This window comes from Brachyistius frenatus, unplaced genomic scaffold (assembly GCF_029030835.1).
Source record: "Brachyistius frenatus isolate BFR_SWC_R1_liver_20210118 unplaced genomic scaffold, ASM2903083v1 Contig_11, whole genome shotgun sequence".
Classification (NCBI taxonomy): domain Eukaryota; kingdom Metazoa; phylum Chordata; class Actinopteri; family Embiotocidae; genus Brachyistius; species Brachyistius frenatus.
In genome coordinates this window covers 6,829,462-6,850,042 of record NW_027210610.1, presented here as the reverse complement: position 1 = coordinate 6,850,042, position 20,581 = coordinate 6,829,462, and the positions used below count along the sequence as shown (strand labels likewise).

The 20,581-nt window shown below is 42.1% G+C and overlaps 1 protein-coding gene across 14 annotated transcripts in view; it reads left to right on the top strand.

The window, feature by feature from the left end:
- The first annotated feature begins 923 nt into the window (after nt 1-923).
- The window catches only part of LOC138617123 (calcium-activated potassium channel subunit alpha-1a-like), an 84,184-nt gene continuing 64,526 nt past the window's right edge, over nt 924-20,581 (top strand). For 8 of the 14 annotated variants that reach the window (XM_069691862.1, XM_069691854.1, XM_069691852.1 and 5 more), the window contains exons 1-2: nt 925-1,513; nt 11,579-11,722. In XM_069691862.1, coding sequence (XP_069547963.1) covers nt 1,280-1,513; nt 11,579-11,722 — 378 coding nt within the window. In that variant the 5' untranslated portion in view covers nt 925-1,279. Of the gene's footprint in view, nt 1,514-11,578; nt 11,723-20,581 lie in introns of all 14 variants that reach the window. The other 6 variants (XM_069691861.1, XM_069691858.1, XM_069691857.1 and 3 more) reach the window with 2 other exon arrangements.

The window sequence follows — 20,581 nt, the reverse complement described above, 5'->3', positions numbered from 1 at the left end:
ATGCAACTTTTTTTTTTTTTTTACTATAACAGCTGGGATATGTTTGGAGGTGCTGTTGTCATTGTAAAGTATTAAATTCATGGTTTCAAGATGGGTTTTTTGTACATTTGTAATGCATACAGACAAATTACGAAGACATGGAAATGTTAGTTGATTCTCTCCTGCGACGTGTCTTAAAAACCCAAACATTTCCACGTGTCTTTTATTGCTGAATAAATGCAAACGATATCGTTTTGAACGAACAGACATCTCTATACCAGGTTTGAAAGGCCGACAATGGTGACGTTAAGACGCCAGTGAGAGGAGAAAGAGTTTGGAGCAGTTTGCTACCTCTGTAAAGGTAAGACGGTTGGGAAATGATTTCAGAGTATGGATGTTAGACGTTATAAGAGATGTTTCCACGGTAGGATTTTCGAAATAAGATGGATATAACCACAAAGTTACAATCATAAAAAAAATAATAATAAAAAAATGATGAAGCGGTCACTAAATAACCAGACATCCAGATAAGCATCGACGTCTGCTATTGATGGCTCCTCCCCCGCTACCTGTAAATCTGCGATGCCATCTTCCAACAGATGAACGTGACAAGCGGCCACCGGAACTGGCGAGCGAGAATTGCAAGACACGAAAACGTTTTTTTTTTTTTTTTTTCCTTCTTGTTGTTGTTGTTGTCAAACAATATCTTCGTTAAGGATATGACTAACTGCGACCTTTTGACGCGAGGAGCGCATTCAACAGTGCGCGGTGCGGAGCTCAAGTAGCGGACCTGCTGAAAAAGCTGCGCTTGCTGAACAAGGTGGAGTGAGTTGAGTGGATCCATCGACCGACGTGGACAACACGCCTTTTGAGTGCGATAATAAAAACGACTACAGTTTTATCTGCGAGGACTATCGGCAAAGTCGTGAGTTTTTGATTATTATTATTATTTTTTTTTTTTTTTGCAGAGAATTTTTATTTTTACGCGCTGATCAAAACGGATGACGCGCAATTCCAGCCACGGACGCGCATCGTGAGGCGCGCGACTGATTAATTTCAAAGGAAGTTTTTTTTTTTTTCTTGTGCGTGTGCCCGCTGTCGACTCAACTTTTACGTCCTCGCTTGTAGTGAAGCCAGATGAGAGAGCGTTAGGAGCGGAGGGTGGTTGACCAAACATGCCTGAGCCGTTGGGGCATCAGGGGGCGCTGGCTGGAGCTCCCCGAAGCGCCTGAATCCCAGTCGAGTTGATTGTTTGTTCGTTCGTTCGGGGGGGGGTCTGGCAGGCGACCAGAAGTCGATAATGCCTAAAAACAGGGAGAAATTCAACCCGGACCCGTCCATCCACATATCCAAGATGAACGTGATCATCCCGTTTTCACCAGATGTACCCTGTGACAGCAATGGCCAGCGGATGTGGTGGGCTTTCCTCGCCTCCTCCATGGTCACTTTCTTTGGGGGTCTCTTCATAATCCTCCTGTGGAGAACTCTCAAATACCTGTGGACTGTGTGCTGCCACTGTAACGCCAAAAAGAAGGTACGTCAGGTGGTTTCTTAAAGCGCCGCTCCTCCATGAAATTCATCCCGGGGTTTGTGTGTAACGGCCAATGCGTGACAACAGTGTGTCCAGCTAGTTTGAATTATGAAATGGGCTTGTAATTAAATCTGTGTTCAGGCCCCATCGACAGAGAGCACATCGACTCCGCTATTCTTGGTCACAGTAAAACGGAGATATAGCCTACTAAAACCAGTTTGCTCCGTAGGACTAAATGGTGGCAAGGGGAGAACAGCTGACACTTGTTGGTGGACCACCTTGTTCTATTAGGCTGATTTGATCCAACACGAGCAGGACACAAAGATTGGGAAACGCTCGCCTTCCATATCTTTATATTCCAACATGTTAATTAGTGGGGAAAAAAACCCCAACAACAACACATTTTCTCTCCTAATAGTGAGACAAATACTTTTTGGTAAATCTAAACCGTTAGTTTTGGTTCTATATGGTCAGATTGGGAATTCTCTAACTGTGTTTTGCTGAAAAGGGTGGAGGGAAATTAAAAATGTTTATCTGCTAACCTGTCTTTCCACAAACAATGTTCTGGAAAATCCACAGGCCTGGCTTTTGAATATTTTGTATTGGAACTACTTCCTGCCGAAGAATTAGTCAGTGTTCAGTGTATGATCTAGAGTAACAGAGGCACTTTCTGGAACATGGAGATGTTGCTTTTTTTTTTTTTTTATACATGTCATTTTTGGATACAAAAATCAAATTTAATTCCATTTAGTACCAGTTTATTGAGATGAAGGCAATTTCTATAATCTGGATGAACCAACAGAAGCAGACATTATTAGAAACTCTTGGGATTATTTAAAAGGTGGAAACGGCAACAAAAATGAGACCCAATGTCAAATGTGAGATTCACTGAGCAGTTCCTTAGTAGTTTTCCAAAACAGCATCCGTAGAGTTTCCCATATCTGGCATTCTCATAAACACAGTCCTATGTTAGTGTTTTTTGCTGCTTGAAATCTTCCAGTTAACAGTCACAGCACAGCGTCTTTGATACATTTCCAAAAGTCGGGAATAGTTTGGCCTGTTAAGGACACACAGAGCCCGTCAGCTGCTGCTACACGGGCCAGACACTGTTACACGTCCAGTTCTCTCACCATTATGTGCATCTGTGTCGAGGTTAACACTTGGTCACAGTGTAATCCCTGCAAAATTATTTTCATAACATCTATGGCAACCGCTACTAGATTTTCTACCTCAATTGTTACGACGCCATCTGTGTGAGGCCGGCTGCAGACCTACATTAGAAAAAGAAAAGGTTCAGTCCGAGCATGATTCAGGCTCAATTCAAGAATTGTAAACTGTTTTTTTTTTCTTTTTTCTCTTTCGAGTATAAGATAAAAGTTCGTACCCCTTCCGAAGGACAAAGATGGACTGTCTGATAAAGGTGGCAGGGATGGAGCGGCTTGTTTTAATGTATGTGCATTCATTTCTCAGGCGGGCAGGGAGGAAGAGGAGGGATGGCAAAGGCTGCATGCAGGCTGCTGCTGACCTTTCAAAGGAGACGTCTGTATCATTTTCATGCTCTGGCTGAAGCTGGTTAACAATTTAGTCTGCAGCTCACAATTACTCTCATCAGAGAGTCATCTCTTGATCGATATTCCGTTAGTTACTGAATGTCTTTGTCTTTAAAATGTTAGAAAATACAGAGTATGCATATCGCAAGTTGCCAGAGCCTGCAGCGATGTCCACCAACAATTCAAATTATATTCAAAGTTATCATGATGTAAAATAGAGAAAAGCCGCAAAGCCTCACATTTGAAAAGCAGGAATTAGCGAATCTTTGGCACATTTTTTGCTTCTTAAATGACTTGAAATGAAAAAAAAAAAAAAAAAAATGGATTAATGCCACTTGGAGTTACAGCATTTAAAGGAATCCATCGGCTTGCAACCAAGTTTTATATATAGATGTGTGGAAATGGAAGAGAAATACTTTTGTGAAAACAAAGCAGGATGAGGTTGTTCATTTCAGAAGCCACAGCCGAGCGGCGTTCATGTGTGAATATGAGAGAGCAGTCGGATTTTGTGTTTTTGTTCAGATTTTGCCAAGTGAAGCTGCCGAGCTCCACCAACCTGTTGTGCTCCTCTGTGGGAGTCAGCCAGAGACGGGTCATCCTTTCTCTTCCAATCGGCCCATCTCTGCCTCTCGCTCTCCCGCTATCCATTTCGTAACTCTTGCCCTGTCTCCTCCTCGCCCTCCTTTTTTCTCATCCAAGAATCAACCTCCCTCCAAAGTGTCAGTAATGCAGTGTCAGGCGTGTACGGTATGTGCCATATGAATCAGTGTTTTTGTTGCTAAGCAACTAGCAAGCAAAGGATTTCATTATAAGAGTAAATCTCTCTCTCTCTCTCTCTGTTATGCAGTTGTCTTGGCTGTGAGCGGTGGCAGGTTGTGTTGGAGGAACACCTCCCCACCCCCTCCCAGTCTGTGCATGTCATTAGCACCCCAAACATGGAGCTCTCGGTGCATTGTTCATAGATGGGAGTTGATAATCCATTTCCTCCTTTTTCTGATTTACAGTTTGTTTTCTCCCCCCGCGGGGCGTTAGCAGCCCAGTTCTCTTGAGTCTCTGAGACCGAGCCTCCATCTCTGTGGCTCTGTCTTCCCGGTCTGATCGATGAAACTCGTCATTTGCGAAGCTCTGATGAATGACTGCTATTATCCGTCTGGGAGGGAAGAGGAAGAAATTGTGTTCGTTGTAAACGGCACTGTACTGTCGATGGGAGGATGACGAGCTGTGGCGGCTCCTCAGTCATGCTGCAGAGACTCCGCTTTTATTGAAAGAATGTGTTTTATTGTTTAATCGGTTTTGGTGGTTGAGAGACCACATGTCAAACAGTGGACTGATGTTCGAAAAGAAATGTGTCTTCGGCCCGTAAAAGAGCACCCGGGAGTTTACTACAGTTACGCGTCAAGTCACTCCACCACTGTGATCCAGACTGAAAAACTCCATGATGGATGGTGTTGAAATGTGGTGCAGACATTCACGTCCCCTTCAGGACGAATTTCATGATTCCCCTGACTTTTCCTTAAACACCAACACTGTGCAGTGTTGCCTTGGAGCGGATCGATTTGACATTTACAGGACGGATTGCTGTGAAATTTGAAGGTCCCTAAAGAATACATTCTCAAAATTGTTTGATCCCCTTACTTTTCATAAAGGGCCATCATCAGGTCAACAATTTAATTTGATTTCCATCTTAATGCAACTAGGCTACAGTCAGATTTGTTTCATTTATTTGTTTTCACCTATGACTACAGGTTATTAATAATTATCATGTATTCGGTTGTATGTTTTTGTTTTTTTTGTTGCTATGTGAAAGTGTGTTGTCTGGGTAGTAATCATCTTTTTCAACACGTTTTTAATGTGTCGCGTTCTTTTATTATTTGGGTAACATTTCGATTATTACCGTTACTTCTTTTTCTTTTTGTTACTGGTGTCTAAAAAGCAGGTGATACGTGGCCAGTTTGCCGTGTGCACCTTGTGGCTGTGGCTCGGTGTCCTTAGATGTGTCAGGTGCAGGGGTGGGGGGTGGGTGATGGGGAGGGGCCTGCGCGGTGGCGATTGGAGAATTCAGCTGGAGAGTTGCTCTCGTGGTGCATTTAAGTGCTGTCTGAAATATTGTAATTATAAGATGAGTGCTCACGATCGAACAGTAGGAATTCTGAGTTAGAAAGTTTGAAGAGTTGAGTGGCTCTTTTGCTTTTTGTCTCTTTCTCATCCACAGCGACACGCACACACACACACACACACACACACACACACACACACACACACACACACACACACACACACACACACACACACACACACACATACAAATACATGTCAACACCAACAGTATCTGTTTTCAAATGAGCAGCATTCGCTCTCCGTCCCTAAAACACAAACTTAATCTTCGCCGCAGGATTTAATGAAACAATACAAGAATCTGATTTGGCAATTGTCTAGGAGCACATGAAAGCAACACACACACACACACACACACACACACACACACACACACACACACACACACACACACACACACACACACACACACACACACACACACACACACACACACACACACACACACACATCAGTATGAACTTAGAAGTAGAAGCACTTGAAAGCAGCATCATTTATTTAACGTATGGACCCTCAGTCCTTTGACATTATTCTCAGCACTTTGGCTTGTCAGCCTTCTTTTGCAAAGAATGGAACTACTTTCCTTCTAATGTAAGTTTAATTGGCTGTGTAATTAGTTCGGCAAGTATTAGCGACTCGCGTTGCATAATATAAGCAGCATGTTGCAGCTTGGCTGTCATTGCACCATCTGGGATCCAACAGGTCTCAGATTAACACAAATGTTGAACATCTCCACAGTGCCGTAGCCTGCTGCTTTTTATCAGTCAGAAAGAGAAAAGATGCACCTGAGGCTGTTTATACACTAGGTTTTGTACAAATGGTTTTGTATATAAATAGATTTAAGGTTGTTTTTTTTTTGTCTATGTTGTTTGTTTAAAACCTTGCTGACTGCAGATTGAGGTTTATACTTTCATGTGGATATTAACCAAATAATTGTGCTCAGTCAGTGGTGTATTGTGAGGAAGGACATCAGTCTAAGTTCTTTATGTGATACAGACTCTTTCTTTACACAGCTGAGATCAGTTATGAGACTCGGATATTTCTGGAAATTCTTCCTCCTCTGAGAATGTCTTGGGTCATTATTAACATGATCGATATTAATACAGTTATGAATAATTTATTCGTTTTTGGAGAAATTGTGTCAGAAGCCACATGTTCTATTCTAGTTTAATGTGCTCTCCATGTGACAAATGATCTTGGTGGATCCTGAGAATAGGCCAACAGAGTTGATCAATGACCTCTGGTGTCAGGAAGATTTAGGCGAGATTGCGAAAGCTAAATTTGGAGGCTCAGACTACTGATCAAAGTGACAAAGAGATGTGCTGCCTGAGTGGCTGTAATGACTTCATGACTTTTCTGCTGCCGGCTGCCATTAAAAATGTATCTCATCTATTTTTATTTCATTAAAATAATGTCCAGGGGAAGATTATTTAACCCTATTGATGTGTTGGGAGGTAAGTAAAACTAAAGATCCAACTCTTACGAAAGTAAACATCACATCAGCCGCACACTTAATGAACTGGATCAATATATTTAATGGAACTGGATAGAAACGCAGCACTTCAACTTCATATTGAAAATATCTTCCTGCGTTTGACCTTAAGATGAAATCAGCCATGCCGTCCTTTTAAAGAATAATTAGACAGTGGTATGTTGTGAATCAGAAATAATTCATCTTCGAACTCTTTTAGTGGCTTCATAAGCATTGTGGCCGATGTGTTTTTGGCGCACAGTTTTAGATTTGATCATTTATAGTGCTTGGTTGCCAATCAAGCCCATTTATATGGGTATCACGTCAACTCAACCTGTGTCACTTGATTCTTTTAAAACATTTAAAACAACAGTGCACTGTCAGATGAATACATCAGGTCAAGTGTTTCACTGAGTTGTGTCAGTCAAGGAGAAATTAAACACTCCTATATGAACGGTGGTATATTTTTTTTTTTTTTTTTTACCTCGGACAAGGAGCATTTTCATTGCAGTTTTGTTTGTTTGTTTGTCAACAGGATCATAGAAAATCTGCAGACCTGATTTTCATGAAATTTTGTGGAAGGATATAGACCGGGCAACCCGTTAAATTTTGCAGGGCATCCAAATCACCGGGTGGATCCACCAATTATGTTTCTCCCTCGACACGATAACTTGAGCTGATAACATTACCTCCACTCTGTCTGCTGCAGGGCTCCTCATTCTTGGAAAAGCATTTCCAAAAAGATGTTTGATTGTCAAGTTCAATAAGACTATTAGACCCTTTAAATTATTCTACAATATACCTACAACAAAGGAGAACATATATGGTAGGTTTAGGGATTTTACAGTGTGCTTAAATATTCTGTATGTGCTCACTTGTATGTAATTCAATCAATAGCAAATTAAACAGCTGCTAATTTATGATATCCAGCTTTTTGTTGGTTGTCATTTATTCTATCATATAGTAAAAATGAGTGCTACTCTGATATTCTCTGTTGATTGGTTGTCAGTGTATTACAGGGACTGTCAGGGTGTCCAAATGCTTAACGGATCATATAACAGTGTTTTTTTTTTCCATTCTTCACGCAAGTACTTTGACACTTTTTCTGTGCAAATGTGCAACACCATGAATGCGTTCGAGGAAAAAAACAAAAAAATCGTCTGAGATTCTTTTCTGTGGTCAGACAGCACATCATGCAAACTAGCTTGTTTTCAGCATACTTTGACCTCTCACAGTCTTCATTCCGTGCATCCTGTCCAAAAGTTCTCCAGATAACAGAGAAGACGCTGTGTTACTGCTGCCAGGTTACCACCATTGAAACTAAAAGGCCCACTGCTGATGTTCCTTCATAGTTTAACTCTAATTTAAAAGGCTGCCCTCTGACGAGGCAAACATCGTGTTCTTTTCCCTTTTAGTCTTTAACCCTGCAGTCTGATCCGCTCACCCTGATCTCCTTAAGGGGATTCGAACGTGAAAACTTTTTCAAACTAAAATGATTTAGCCCTCGAAAATATCAGTAGTTTCGTTAATTGTGTAAAATAGCTGCAGCAAAAGTGCTTCTTATTTTCTTTTTTTTATTATTATAACAAAAGACACTACAGTCTACCCAAATTAATACTAAACTGTGCAATTCACAAGTAAAGGAAAACAATGTGTGAAAACAGTTGCTACCTGTTGCCTGACACTTCTCAACTGCAGTTTCAAAGTTTCCCGTCCCTGTATCTCATTGGCTGTAGTAGCGACTAAGTGAACTGGACATGTCATTGTAGTGTTATCAAGTTAGCTGCAGGGCTCTGGACGGACTGCAGGAAGTGTAACATGGTCTGATGGTGGCCTGCTTGTGTCTGACAAATGGCTCTGAACATGACTGAATTTGGGCGGTGCAGTGGTTAGCACTGCGGCCTCACAGCAAGAAGGGCCTTTCTGTGTGGAGTTTGCATGTTCTCCCTGTGCCTGCATGGCTTTTCTCCAGGTACGTCCGGCTTCCTCCCGCAGCCCAAAGAGATGTGATTTCCAAATTAGCCATAGGTGTGAATGTGAGTGTGGATGGTTTCTGTGTTGGCCCTGTGATGGACCGGCATCCTGTCCATGTTGTACCCTTTTTTTTTTTCCTCCATTCCAATTATCTTATCATATATTAAATGCAAAACAGTCTACTTTGAATAAAAAAAAAAACATTTTGCGTTTTTCAAGATAAGTGATAATCTCAAAAGTTTTCTTTAAAAAAAAAAATTCTGTTAAATCAGTCGGCGAATGATGTAACGGAGCACGAGGCGTACTGATGGATTACAAACGGAATGAGCTGAGTGTCTGTGACAACATTCCTGAGAAAAATCACAAGCCGAGTTTTCCATCACTCAGCAGTGGTTGTTGTGCCAGAGAGGCTAGGTGAAGCTAGCGCAGTGGGCTGGCTTTTGGGGACTATTTTCAGCAGTGGATTAATACACATTTGAGCTCCAGTTATTGTTCATGGCAGCAGCCGCTTTAATGAAAGAAATGTCACCCACTTCACGTGTGTGCCTCTTTCCTGTCTCAGTAACAGATATTTATATTATTTTTAACAGTTATAACAGACTTTGAATACACAGAAAATAGTCTACTTGTTAGTGGGATGAACTCATTGTTAGTTCAGCTACATGTGTGATCTACGTGGAATTACGTCTTCGGAGGGAATCGGTTTGCTTGATAAGAAGAGCTGGGAAAGTAAGAAGTTCAGGATTTCAGTTCTTTTTACACCCTTGTTGTCAAATCACAACAGCGTACCCCGTATGTGTCTGTTGCATATTCATTCACCCATTCAATTATATTCGAGGTGCTGCGCCCCTTTCAGCTCTACAAAGATTTATGGGGGAGTGGAGGCACAACACCTGTTGCATTCTTGGAGTTCTCTGAAGCTGGCTGCCCCATTACAGTGACACACAATAGCCCATTCTGCACCTGGAGAATGCAGCATGCCGAGATGTTTGGCATATACGCCACAACAACAACAAAAAAGAGCGCTGTAATAGTGGACGACACGTGTTGGAAACCATGTAAACGGTGAAAGGCTATCTTTCCCCTTTAACTGTGTGAGTGGCATCAACAAATCACTCCTGATGAGCGTAGCCGGAGGAGAGCGAGGCCTTAGAGAGAGTGATGTGTGACACCATTAAGGTAGAGGAGGAATGGGATGTCACGGGGTAAAGAGTTTGAGTCGTGTTAGCCTCGAGGCTGTGGGGTGTTTCATCAGGGAGCATGGCTAACCTCTGCATCCTGTCTCGATTTCCTGCTCCGTGAATCATGGCCAGTCCCAGCAGAAAAACAGACAGACGGACAGACGGGCAGCAAGACAGACAGGCAGGCAGGCAGGCAGGCAGGCAGGCAGCCCACTCAGTGGAGCAGAAACACCAGGAGCTCAGTGGCTGCCATGGATACACTCCTGGAGTCTCTGCTGCTCTCCCTCCCTGTTTACTGTATGCATGTGTGCAAGCATGCATGTGGGTTTATTTTGGAGGCCCTGAGACGGGTCACTATATTAAGAATGATGTATTTATGTTTTTAAAGTGGTGATTTTTGCTTCATGTTGTTTTGCACAGCTGTTAACTACAACAACAAAAATCGTAGGTCGTACTTCCTATTAACATAATTTGGATTTCTGTTTACTTGGATATGGTCTAATCAATATTGTTTTATGAACAATTAATTCAATTACAATGTTCAGTGAGAAGTGGGCTGGTTGTAGGGACAAATCCACGGAAGATTATCACTTAACCCTTTAACACCTTTCAGCTCATAGTTTTGTTTTACAACCAAAAGTTTTGGTTTCAGTTTACTCTCAGAATTTTTTTTACTAACTTTGGTGTCAGACGGAGCGGGCACCCTTTTTCAGAAACAACAAAACATAGACGAAACCAATATCTACCTTTCCGGTATCAAACAACAGACAGACGCAGTTGCCGACAAGCTGATGAACATGTAACAGAGCATTTAGCACCTGAAGAGCCAGACGTTTTTCTCAGGTGGTGTTGGAGACCAGGATAGAACTAAAAGGAGAGTGAATGTCGGCCTGTCATTCATCGGACGGCCAGAGACTTGACAATGAGATGCTACTCAATGTGTTCTCGCAAAGAGTTGCGGTAGCCAAAAATAACGATTACGGTAATGCATATTTAAAGGGAGACTTTGTCATGTTATGCAATGTTAGATATCAATGTATTCACAGGTCCAAACATGGTTTTAAACACACCCAGTAGTGCGTAAAACATTTTAGCTGCTGTTCTGACACTCCTGATGCCAGCTCCGCGCTCAATGAAGACCTGGTAAATGGTCAAGTTTGAGTTGGGACAAGCGTTATCCGACACTAGGACTGCAGAATGTTTCTTTTTGTTCATTTAAGTCAAGAATGATTTGTTATTTGTTTGTTTGTTCTTAGCTATTTGACCTACTTGAAATATGCCTGGAAATATAAAAAAACAACAACATTACTTTTACTTACAATGATAGAAAGACTGTCTTGTTCCCGCATTGCCAGTTCCTTTTATTTGAAGTTGGATGAAATTTCTAGCATTTTTCATGCACTTGCCTGAAAACAAGATGGTGGACCTCAATCATGGAAGTCACATGACCTCAAAGCCTCATGAGACATTAGTGACTCCAGTGGGATAAGAGCCAACTTAGGTTGTTTGAGCATCATTTCCAGGCTAGAAAAGTTTTCCCTGAGTGACAGAACAGCCTAAAAGCTTTCCTGCACTGGCAGTAGGTCGATGTACACGATTATTGTATCGTAGCTCTCGATAATAATGCCAAACTTGAATTTTTCATTTGAAAAGATGACTTTTTTTTTTCTTAATGCTCACAAAGACTTTGTTGCTGTTGTCGAGTTTCTGAATGAATCATTTAAACTTTCATCAATGATCTAATTTTGTCATCTTCTGCATCCTTTTCCTCTTCCAGCCGGTCCATCGGATCACCACAGGCGATGGCATTAAGCGCACGGACAAAGATGGCGCAGCGGCCAGCGAGGTGGGCTGGATGACCTCGGTCAAAGACTGGGCCGGAGTCATGATATCCGCTCAGACGCTGACAGGAAGAGTCCTGGTGAGTTCACACTCCGTCGCCATCCTTCGTTTAATCTTTGATTGGCATCTTGAGCTACTCTAGCCTACATGTAGCAGGCCGTCGGTTAAGACGTCAGGTAGATGAAGTGTGACAGCCGATCACGATCACCCCGAACTTACTCATGACAGCAAGGCGCTTGGGTTCAACTCCCTCATAGTATGTTTGTCTCGTGGAAAATATTCATTAAAGGAAAAAGACAGATCTTTGCTCCGGAGTAGGTTGAATCTGACAAGCCACCAATTGGGCATGTTTGAATGTTCTTTGAATTTTTTTTTTTTTTTTTTTTTGCTCGTCCGACTCATAAATACATCATTTTGAAGTGAGTTATCTCTCAGACGGCGAGGCACACACATCAAAACAAAGCCGGGGCAGGAAAGCAGAGAGATTTAAGGAGTGTATTAAGGTCATTCACGCCATAATGTCCTCAGACAGAAGTGGGAAACCGATGCAGAGGAGCAGGAAGGAGGGAGAGACGTGTACCCTTTAACAGTTGCAGGTGGTCAGCTGAAGGGTTGCCACGGCGCCCGGTGCGTCTGTTGACAGTGTCACGTGGAGAACACATGCTTGTTCGACCACATGGGATCATGGGTATATTATATTGTATGAGATCCTTTTTGTTTTGCTGTAACCTGTCCGACCCTCTGAGCGGACATCGAGTCGAGGACAGTTTTGGTGCGATGGAGACGCTGCTTTATATTTCCACTTTTATTTTTTTCACAAGAGTGTTTGATGATTTGGCCATAAGTGCTTGGCAAAGGAAATACTAAGACTGCGGAGTGATGAAATGAAATGGCATGAGTGGGAGCACCATGCCAAAGCTTGCCGCAGTGCTTGGGGCTCGATCCCACTTTCACCCACCCCCTGAAATGTGGTGCGGCATCTCTAGTTGGCTCGGCGTGTAGAGGTTGTTAATCATGAATTCTGGGTGAGCAGTACACTCACCCATTACGGTCTTATGTGGAATATTAATGAACCACCTAGTTCATGTTTGTGGGACAGCTTCTGTTGGAAGGATAAGAAGATGGGGTGGATCTTTATTTTGACAGCTAAAATGTATTTCGTCATAAAATGTGCTAAATATATAAAGAGGTGATTACTACCCGCAGTCAAAGACTTTTTTTTGCCGTCAGTTTGTGCTACAAACTGTATGTTTTCTTTGTCTTGCTCCAAGTATCGTAAAAAAAAACTCCGGCTGGACTCCGGTTGCCTCCACGACATCTTCTAATCGTTCACCCTGAGCGCAGACGGCAGTGATGGTTCATGTTGACACATGAACAGAAGCGTGACATCAGCTCCACTGCCATCCTCTGTGCTTCCTTGTTTTTCACTTTGAAACACCAATGCTTCCCTCAACTGGTGTGTGTGTGTGTGTGTGTGTGTGTGTGTGTGTGCGTGTGTGTGTGTGCGTGTGCATGCGTGTGCGTGCGTGTGTGTGTGTGCGCGCGCGCAGCTCAAGTGCTCGGTCTCAATGATGGCTTGACACACAACTGTTTAGCCAGTGCTCGTCTGTAACCATGGCAACTGGAGCTTACCTAAACATGGCAGATGTGTGTTTTTCTATTTCGGCCTTTTTAGGGGACACATTAAAGCCTATTTCCAGGCCATCTGAGAGCAAATATTTCCGGGGAGTAGGAGCACGGGAGGGCTTAAACGAAAGGCGCAGGGTGTTTGTGCACACATTTATTTCATGCATCTGTCGGCGTGTGTTTGCTGAGCTGCTATTCCAGCATCTTCACCTCCGTTTTTCTCTTCAAAAACACACTTTTCGCAGGCAGGCTATATCCTGAAATATTCTAAAATAGCTTTTTTACTCCGGGACATCATTTTTTTTTTTTTTTAACATGTTATATACTTGGATATATTTGGCAGCCTTTCATTAATATATGCTGGGAGAGGGCGAATCAATTTGATTTTCAACTTTACCTCTCCTGGAACGTCAGTTATTGGTGGTGCATGTGAATGTGAAGTTGAGAAGAGAATAAATCTTCACCCTTAAAGACAGTTGAGACGTGGATTATGCAAAATGGAGGCTCAGCTGCAGGTTATGTGCAGTATTTTGCCATTTTAATGTAGGTTTATACAGTATATCTCCATTAAACAGACAGTGGCTGCTGTCAGTAAAGATTCAATTACGTATACTGTACACGGTACTTGTTCACTGCTCAGAAGCAGTAGTTGCAAAGGAAGTAAAAAAAGAAAAAGAAAAAAGGAAATAAATTAGACGAACGAACAATTCAAAATATGAAACCAAGGACACAAACGTAAAATACGAACCACAAATCTTAAGTTATAGGACCAAATAATGAGTGACTTTTAATGTCACAAAAAGCACAAAAAAAGAAACTAATTTCTATTGAAGGCTTCTGATCCGTTACGTCTACAAACACTCGGTATGACATGGCGCAAAGGTTACGAAGCTGGTTAATGTTTAAAGTACATGACTCAAGACAGACAAGTACATTTTCTGACTCACTCTGACTCTGATCCTCTCAGAGTTAAAGGGTCAGTTTTTTTTTTTTTTTTACAGTACGCAGAATTAATTTCTCATAATCTGGCATTTCAAACAAAAATGATAAATTACATATTACAGAAAGACGAGGACCGCTGTAGACTGAGCTGGATGTTTACCTCTGACAGTGACTATTGAGTCACGGACAGGTGCAGGCAGCCCTGTGGAAGGACCGGAGACACGGTCCTTATTTGCCCGGCCGGCCTCACATTTTAGCAGATTGCAAAAGATCAAACCTCGCCTTCGGGGCTATTTGATTAGCAGGGATGACACTTCCCGATGACCTTTCAGTCTGTAAAGGTTTATCTGCAGGAGATCGGTGCTCTGCTCTTCAAGCACTCAAATAAAACGGGAAAGACAAGGCCTCGTGTTTACTTTGACAATTTCAGGTCAGCAGCTTGCTGTATGTAATGAGCGACGTTGTTTCCCCCAGATTGGGGACACAGAAGGATCCCATCTGTCAGTTTATGCCTTATTGCATTTCCCCTCCTCCCTCCTACCTCCCCCCCCCCCCAGTCACTTTTTCATCACACAAGACCACCTTCCCTATTCATCACACATGTCATCACTTTGCTGTTTACTTGCGTCAAAACAAACAGTACTCACTTTTGGGGCCGGGAACAGTTGGCTGCGGTTCATACCTGTGGCAAATGAACCCAGCAGGTCTCCTGTAATGTCAGCCATCTATTTCCTGTTCAGTCGTACTTCGCTTACGAATGCAATCATCGAGACGGTTAGGTTAGTGTTTCCTGCAGGAAAATGTGATTTCTCTTAAATGATGGGAACCTGCGGAGTGACATTTAGCCCACGTGTGCTCGGCTCTAGAGGTCCACAGGGGGGCTGGGATGTCGCAAAGCTATTATTCTGCCCAGAGAAAGGTTTTCTATTAATGGGAGCACACAGATGCCCTCTGGCACTATTGAGTTTTCAGTCTTTGCCCCCTAACCCGAGTCACAGTCACAGGTCGAGCAGAGTCAGGGGTATTAAAGTCAGACTTGGGTGAGTTGTCTGATTGCTTAGCATCGCCGGTGAACACTCGGCTGCTTTTCCTTCTTTGTTGTAAAGGATCCTCACATAGTAACTAGGGATGGGCACTACTGTTTGAAATTCGCTCTGAACAATGCGATTAAGAAAGGACTATTCTCTAATCTCACAACGCAACAGCTTTTTTTTTTTTTTTTTTTTTTACCTGGCAAAGCTCCGGAGTCTGGTAGCAATTTGTTCTCCTCCTTATATCGTTTAATGGCGGTGCGCAGACAGCTTTTAGGTGCATTACCGCCACCTTCTGTTGGGAGTAATGTATTACAACCAGGCGCCAGTAAAAACGAGTAATAAGGATAAACAATAGTCGCTGTCAATCGATTATTTTATATTTGAATGACTATTCAAAAATCATGTCCCATCTCTAACAGTAACATGTCTTATCGAGACGTTGCATATATTTTTGCGGTTAGGATACATTAAGCTACTTAGAAATGCCATAATTTGGCATGTAGGGCTACTATTTGGGTTTTACCCAATCCTGTCATGCAAAGTAAAACTACTTAAACAGTCCCCAGGTTTCCATAATGTTACCATGAATTCAGTTAGATGTGGTTGCGCCCTCACGATCTGTACCACAGTTACATATGACAGATGAATGTCACCAGAAATTTGGTAGTTGGTACTAATGCTATCAAAACTCCATTATTCCATTATTATTATATATAAAGCAAATCACTTAATCAAATGAATGCATTTTAACATAAACTCTTAAACACACGCACGCACGCGCACACACACATGCTTGCGTCATGAGGGAAATGTAATGTTTAACGTAATGGCAGCACCCTGCTAATGTTATGAGCTGTAACTAAATGACCCTTTGTGAACATTATATGTGGAGTACTGCTACAGTAGCGGACCAGCTGCTGCACCTGTCATCACTGGTCCCCATGTTGTTGTTATTGTAAAACAAATATGTTTTCAGAATGTTGCCATTGAATTAGTCAAAGTATTGGATTTCATGATATCGCCTTATACATTTCATTTGATGCTGAAGAAAACATCTAAACATGTTATAAAAAGTGCTCTTGAATGTGATTTCCTTGAAAATGTATGAATGTTTATCCTTGATGGACATCATAGTGTGAGCTCTGCTCATTGCAATACTAATGTGTATGATATCTGTGCATCTGGGAGGGGAAAAAAATGGGGCAGCTTTTGGTACATGCATCAGGCTTACACTGAAGTCCACGTTAATAATGAATTATCCAGAAGCTTTATCTAACTAAATTTCTTAAATGGACAATCTGCCAAGTGCACTCACTTTTTGCCAGGTGTATGGAGAACACTCTGAATGCCATTGACACACAGCTCTGGGATGGAGATCCTGGATGCAGTGTGCGGGTAGGAGGCTCGAACAGCCCCTTTGGCTGCATTATCTGCCTCTTCCTGAACATTCACAGGTTAAAAAGTGAGCAAAGGGTGTCGGCTTCAGCGAAGTCACTTCAAATCTCATCATCACCACCATCTGTCAAACAAAAAGTGCTCACAATTCAGTTCTCAGTTTACTGGGGTCAACATGTGGAGGAAGGCTTGACCGCTGTCACCAAGATTTGATTTGGCATGGGAGCAGCCGCAGGGGGAGAATGAGCTCTGAACAAAATTATAGGTGGGCCAGAAGGGCATTTTCATCAGGCAGACAAACTCACCCCCCTCCTCCTCTGAGAGGCTAGTGAACAGCAGCAATTGAGCCACTACATGGAAAAGCTTTTTGTCTGATGAGAGTAAAAAAAAAAAAAGGGAAAGAGAGAGAGACACAGAAAGAGTAAACACTTTTGTGCCATTCGGAAGTGATGGGAGCACTTATCCTTTACATGATTGAGAATTCAGCTTAGTGCTGCTTTATTATCACACATTTTCCACTGTGTTCAGTTCAGCATGAAAGGACTAGAAACAGCCTTTACTGTCTGAGCCTTTTTTTTTAACTTTTTTTTTTTTTTTTTTACATTCCCAGTTGAATCTTCAGGACGTCAGTGTTGTTATATGTAACCGATATTCTTTCAACACGCCCGTGGCCTTGTGGCAAAGACAGAACGTTGTTCGCCACCTGTGGACTCTTGCGCCAACAGGATCGTGTGTGACTTTTACCGCACCCAGTACAACAACGTGCACAGCGTCACTCGGCTCTCTGCCCGCCTCTAAGTCTGACGCTATTTTCGGGTGACAGCAGCTGCCAGGCTGATTTTGTCTGGGCCTTCCAGAAGGAAACAATGCCATTCGAGACTGAAGTTATTTTGTTACGTTTGTTGTCCTTAGTCAAAACCAAGAACATCTTCATAAGTCATTACTGTCTACAACTAACTCTTAAGACCTTTCTTTACTGAACACTGCCACCTCTCTGAGATCAATGTATTTCTGATAAAAGTAAAATGATGTCAAGAGTTTTCTCAAAATTAGGGCCTGTACCTTGAAACAAGAAGGAATATGGCATATCAATGCCTTAAAGTCTAGAAAAATGACATTTCATTTAATAAGAAAATACTGATTGACTCGCATTAGCTGAAATAATTTCACTACACTGTCAAGGGTAATTAAACTTTTGCAATTTAGTTAGGCTCCACAATTTATTTGCAAGGAATATTTTTTTTTTTTTTTTTTTTCCAGCTCTTTCATTTTCCAAAGACTTTTGGCATTTGTTTTGGTTATTGCAGAACTGGCCAAAATGTAAAAATCCTTGTAGAGAAAAACAGACTACAAATAAAAATGTTTTAATTCCATTTGCAGTGCAAACACTCTTTCGAGGTCAAGCATTCTTTGTTTTTAGCCATGCCGGCAACGTAGCAATAGGGACGGTGATGCCGGTCTGTCAGTCGGTCGACATTACTTTCTCCTTCGGGATGAATTGTAATTGTGATCCCTTTACTCTTCACTGGCCAAACAGTTTCAAACCACAGACTTTGAGTTTATTTGTATTGATTTCTTTTTCCGAATACCTGCAAAATGATTGTTGTTAATGATTGGCCGATGTTAGCATGCCAATTTACTAAACTAACACGGCGAATATTGTGTCTGCTAAACAGACCATTTTATAGCATTACTATTTGGACCGTGTTAGCTTTTTGGCATTAGCAGTAGCTCAAAGCATCACTGTGTCCAATTAGCTTTATAGAACCGCCAGCGTGAACTCTTTTTTTTTTTTTTTTTAATTGCCCTGGCGTATAATGACCAGGCTCATTTGCATTGCTGCTCCCACTGCACCCTTTACTTTTTTTTTTTTATTACCACAGTCCTTTTCTGGGATGTAAATGTCACAGGAGGACCTCGTCTACTGGTAACTGTGGTGGTCAGCGTCGTCATGCAGCAGGCTGCTGACTGTTTGGTGCGTGCAGAAGTTTTGCATGCAATGTCAGCCAAATTCATACAGGTTTCTGTCTATACTGATTTGCCTTGGATGGTGCGCGGTGTGTCTGCTGTCTATCTCGATTTATAACATCATTAATATTTGCCCTCTGTGCAGCACACCGACAAATGTGAATGTTCCGTCGACATGTTTCTTTGAGGCTGTCTTGACCTGTGGCCATCTGTGCCTGCAGAGTCTACAGATTGAGACTCGCTTGATCCGTAACTCTCTGCACTTGTGGGGCCGAATTCTCACAGCAATCACACCATTAGTTTTGGACATCGGCAAGTATCAGGTGTGATAATTACCATCCCCCTAGGGGTAGGAGGGCATGGGGGGGAGGGGGGGGAGGCAGGGGGTGGAGAGAGACGTTTCTAATTTTGAACTTCTCTATGTTTGGCAGCCACATTTTCAGCAGGATCTCATTTGGCACAAACAATCAGTGGATAATAATTAGTTCGGTGGAGTGGCATCGTATTCAAATCTGTGGAGAAGTGCATTGTCGTGGCATTCTTCGCCATCCCCGAAATCCATTTTTATAAGCAGTCACAAATTTGGCGCTGCAGATTCTATTAAAAAAAATCACGAGCTACGCAACGACCGGGTGACGGCTCTTCTATTAGAGCTCACAAAGTCGACAAAACTAATCACAATCTCCCCTTTCCTCCCGCTGAAAGGCAGGCGTAAAAGGGGGTGACGTAACTCCTTATTGATACTTAACGTCAAGCTGGCTTTCCCCCTGACAAGTCCAGTTTAATTAATGAACACGGCCACTTAGAGAAAATTAATATTTGGAGGTTAATAGTTGTTGTCACAAACTGATCACACGACAGGTGATAACTTAAAAAGTTCTCTTTTAGTGCAGTTCTCGGTCTGTTTGCTTTATTGCAATTAAATTGTGTCCAACTTCAGAATATATATTCAGTCATGTACATTAATATGGCACCATTATCCACGATGGTCTTCCATAGCCGGTAAAAATACATGTGGCTGTTGCAGGTCTTCTGTCCAGCTTCTCAGACGAAGAAAAACATTTACACATTTTCATTTCCATTGTTTTTCAGTAAGAAAGTTTTTCAATAAAATCCCCTCGAGTGCTGCCAGAAAGGTGAGTCATGGCCTGTGCTCAAACTAGAGATTTTTTTTCTCTCTCTGTGATAGACGTCAAAGAAAAAACATAATTTTTTTTTTTTTTTTTAGATTCAATTTCTTTTTTTTTTTTTATTATCAGTTTTCCTACGTTGTCTCTTGTTTTCAAGACTCTGAAGCAAGTGAAATACAACGTCATATTTCAGCTGAGACAGACAGCAAGATCCTGCAGGGAGACACATCCATCCCCTCCCATCCTAAGCTCTTTACGCCTCACTGTGAGAGTGGTTGGGCTGCTTCCAGGATGGCTTAAATCATGGCTAAGCCCGTGTGGGATTTGGGGTTGCACACTGCATGTTTTGATTGTGGGTGCTTTAATATCTGAATAGCGGCGCAAACTGTAGTAGGAAAAGTTTAAGTCTCTTATTTATAAAAGAGCAGAACATACTGTTTTGTTCTAATGAGCATGGATCAATTCTGTCACATCAAACAGTTATAAAAATGCAAAGAGAATCCCAAATCGACATCAAACGCACAGCATGAATGAGAGAGACGCTCTCCAACAGGCTTGACCCAAAATGTTCAAGAATAGCAGGATTGTTTTCACAGCTCAGAAAGGACGTTGTCACCGCTCATAGATCAGATTGCTCACCATATACAGGGGCGGGTGTCAAACAAACAGGGGATCAGGTTTCAAGCCGCACGTAGTTACAGTGCAACCTATACAACATGAAACAAAAACTGAGCACTTGTGTGTAGCTGCCAAGGGTTTAAGGGAGGATCCAGTTTCTATGTGCTTTAACCGCCACGATTATTTTAATATCTGTGCAATATGGCGTATGGTTAGAAGCTAAAT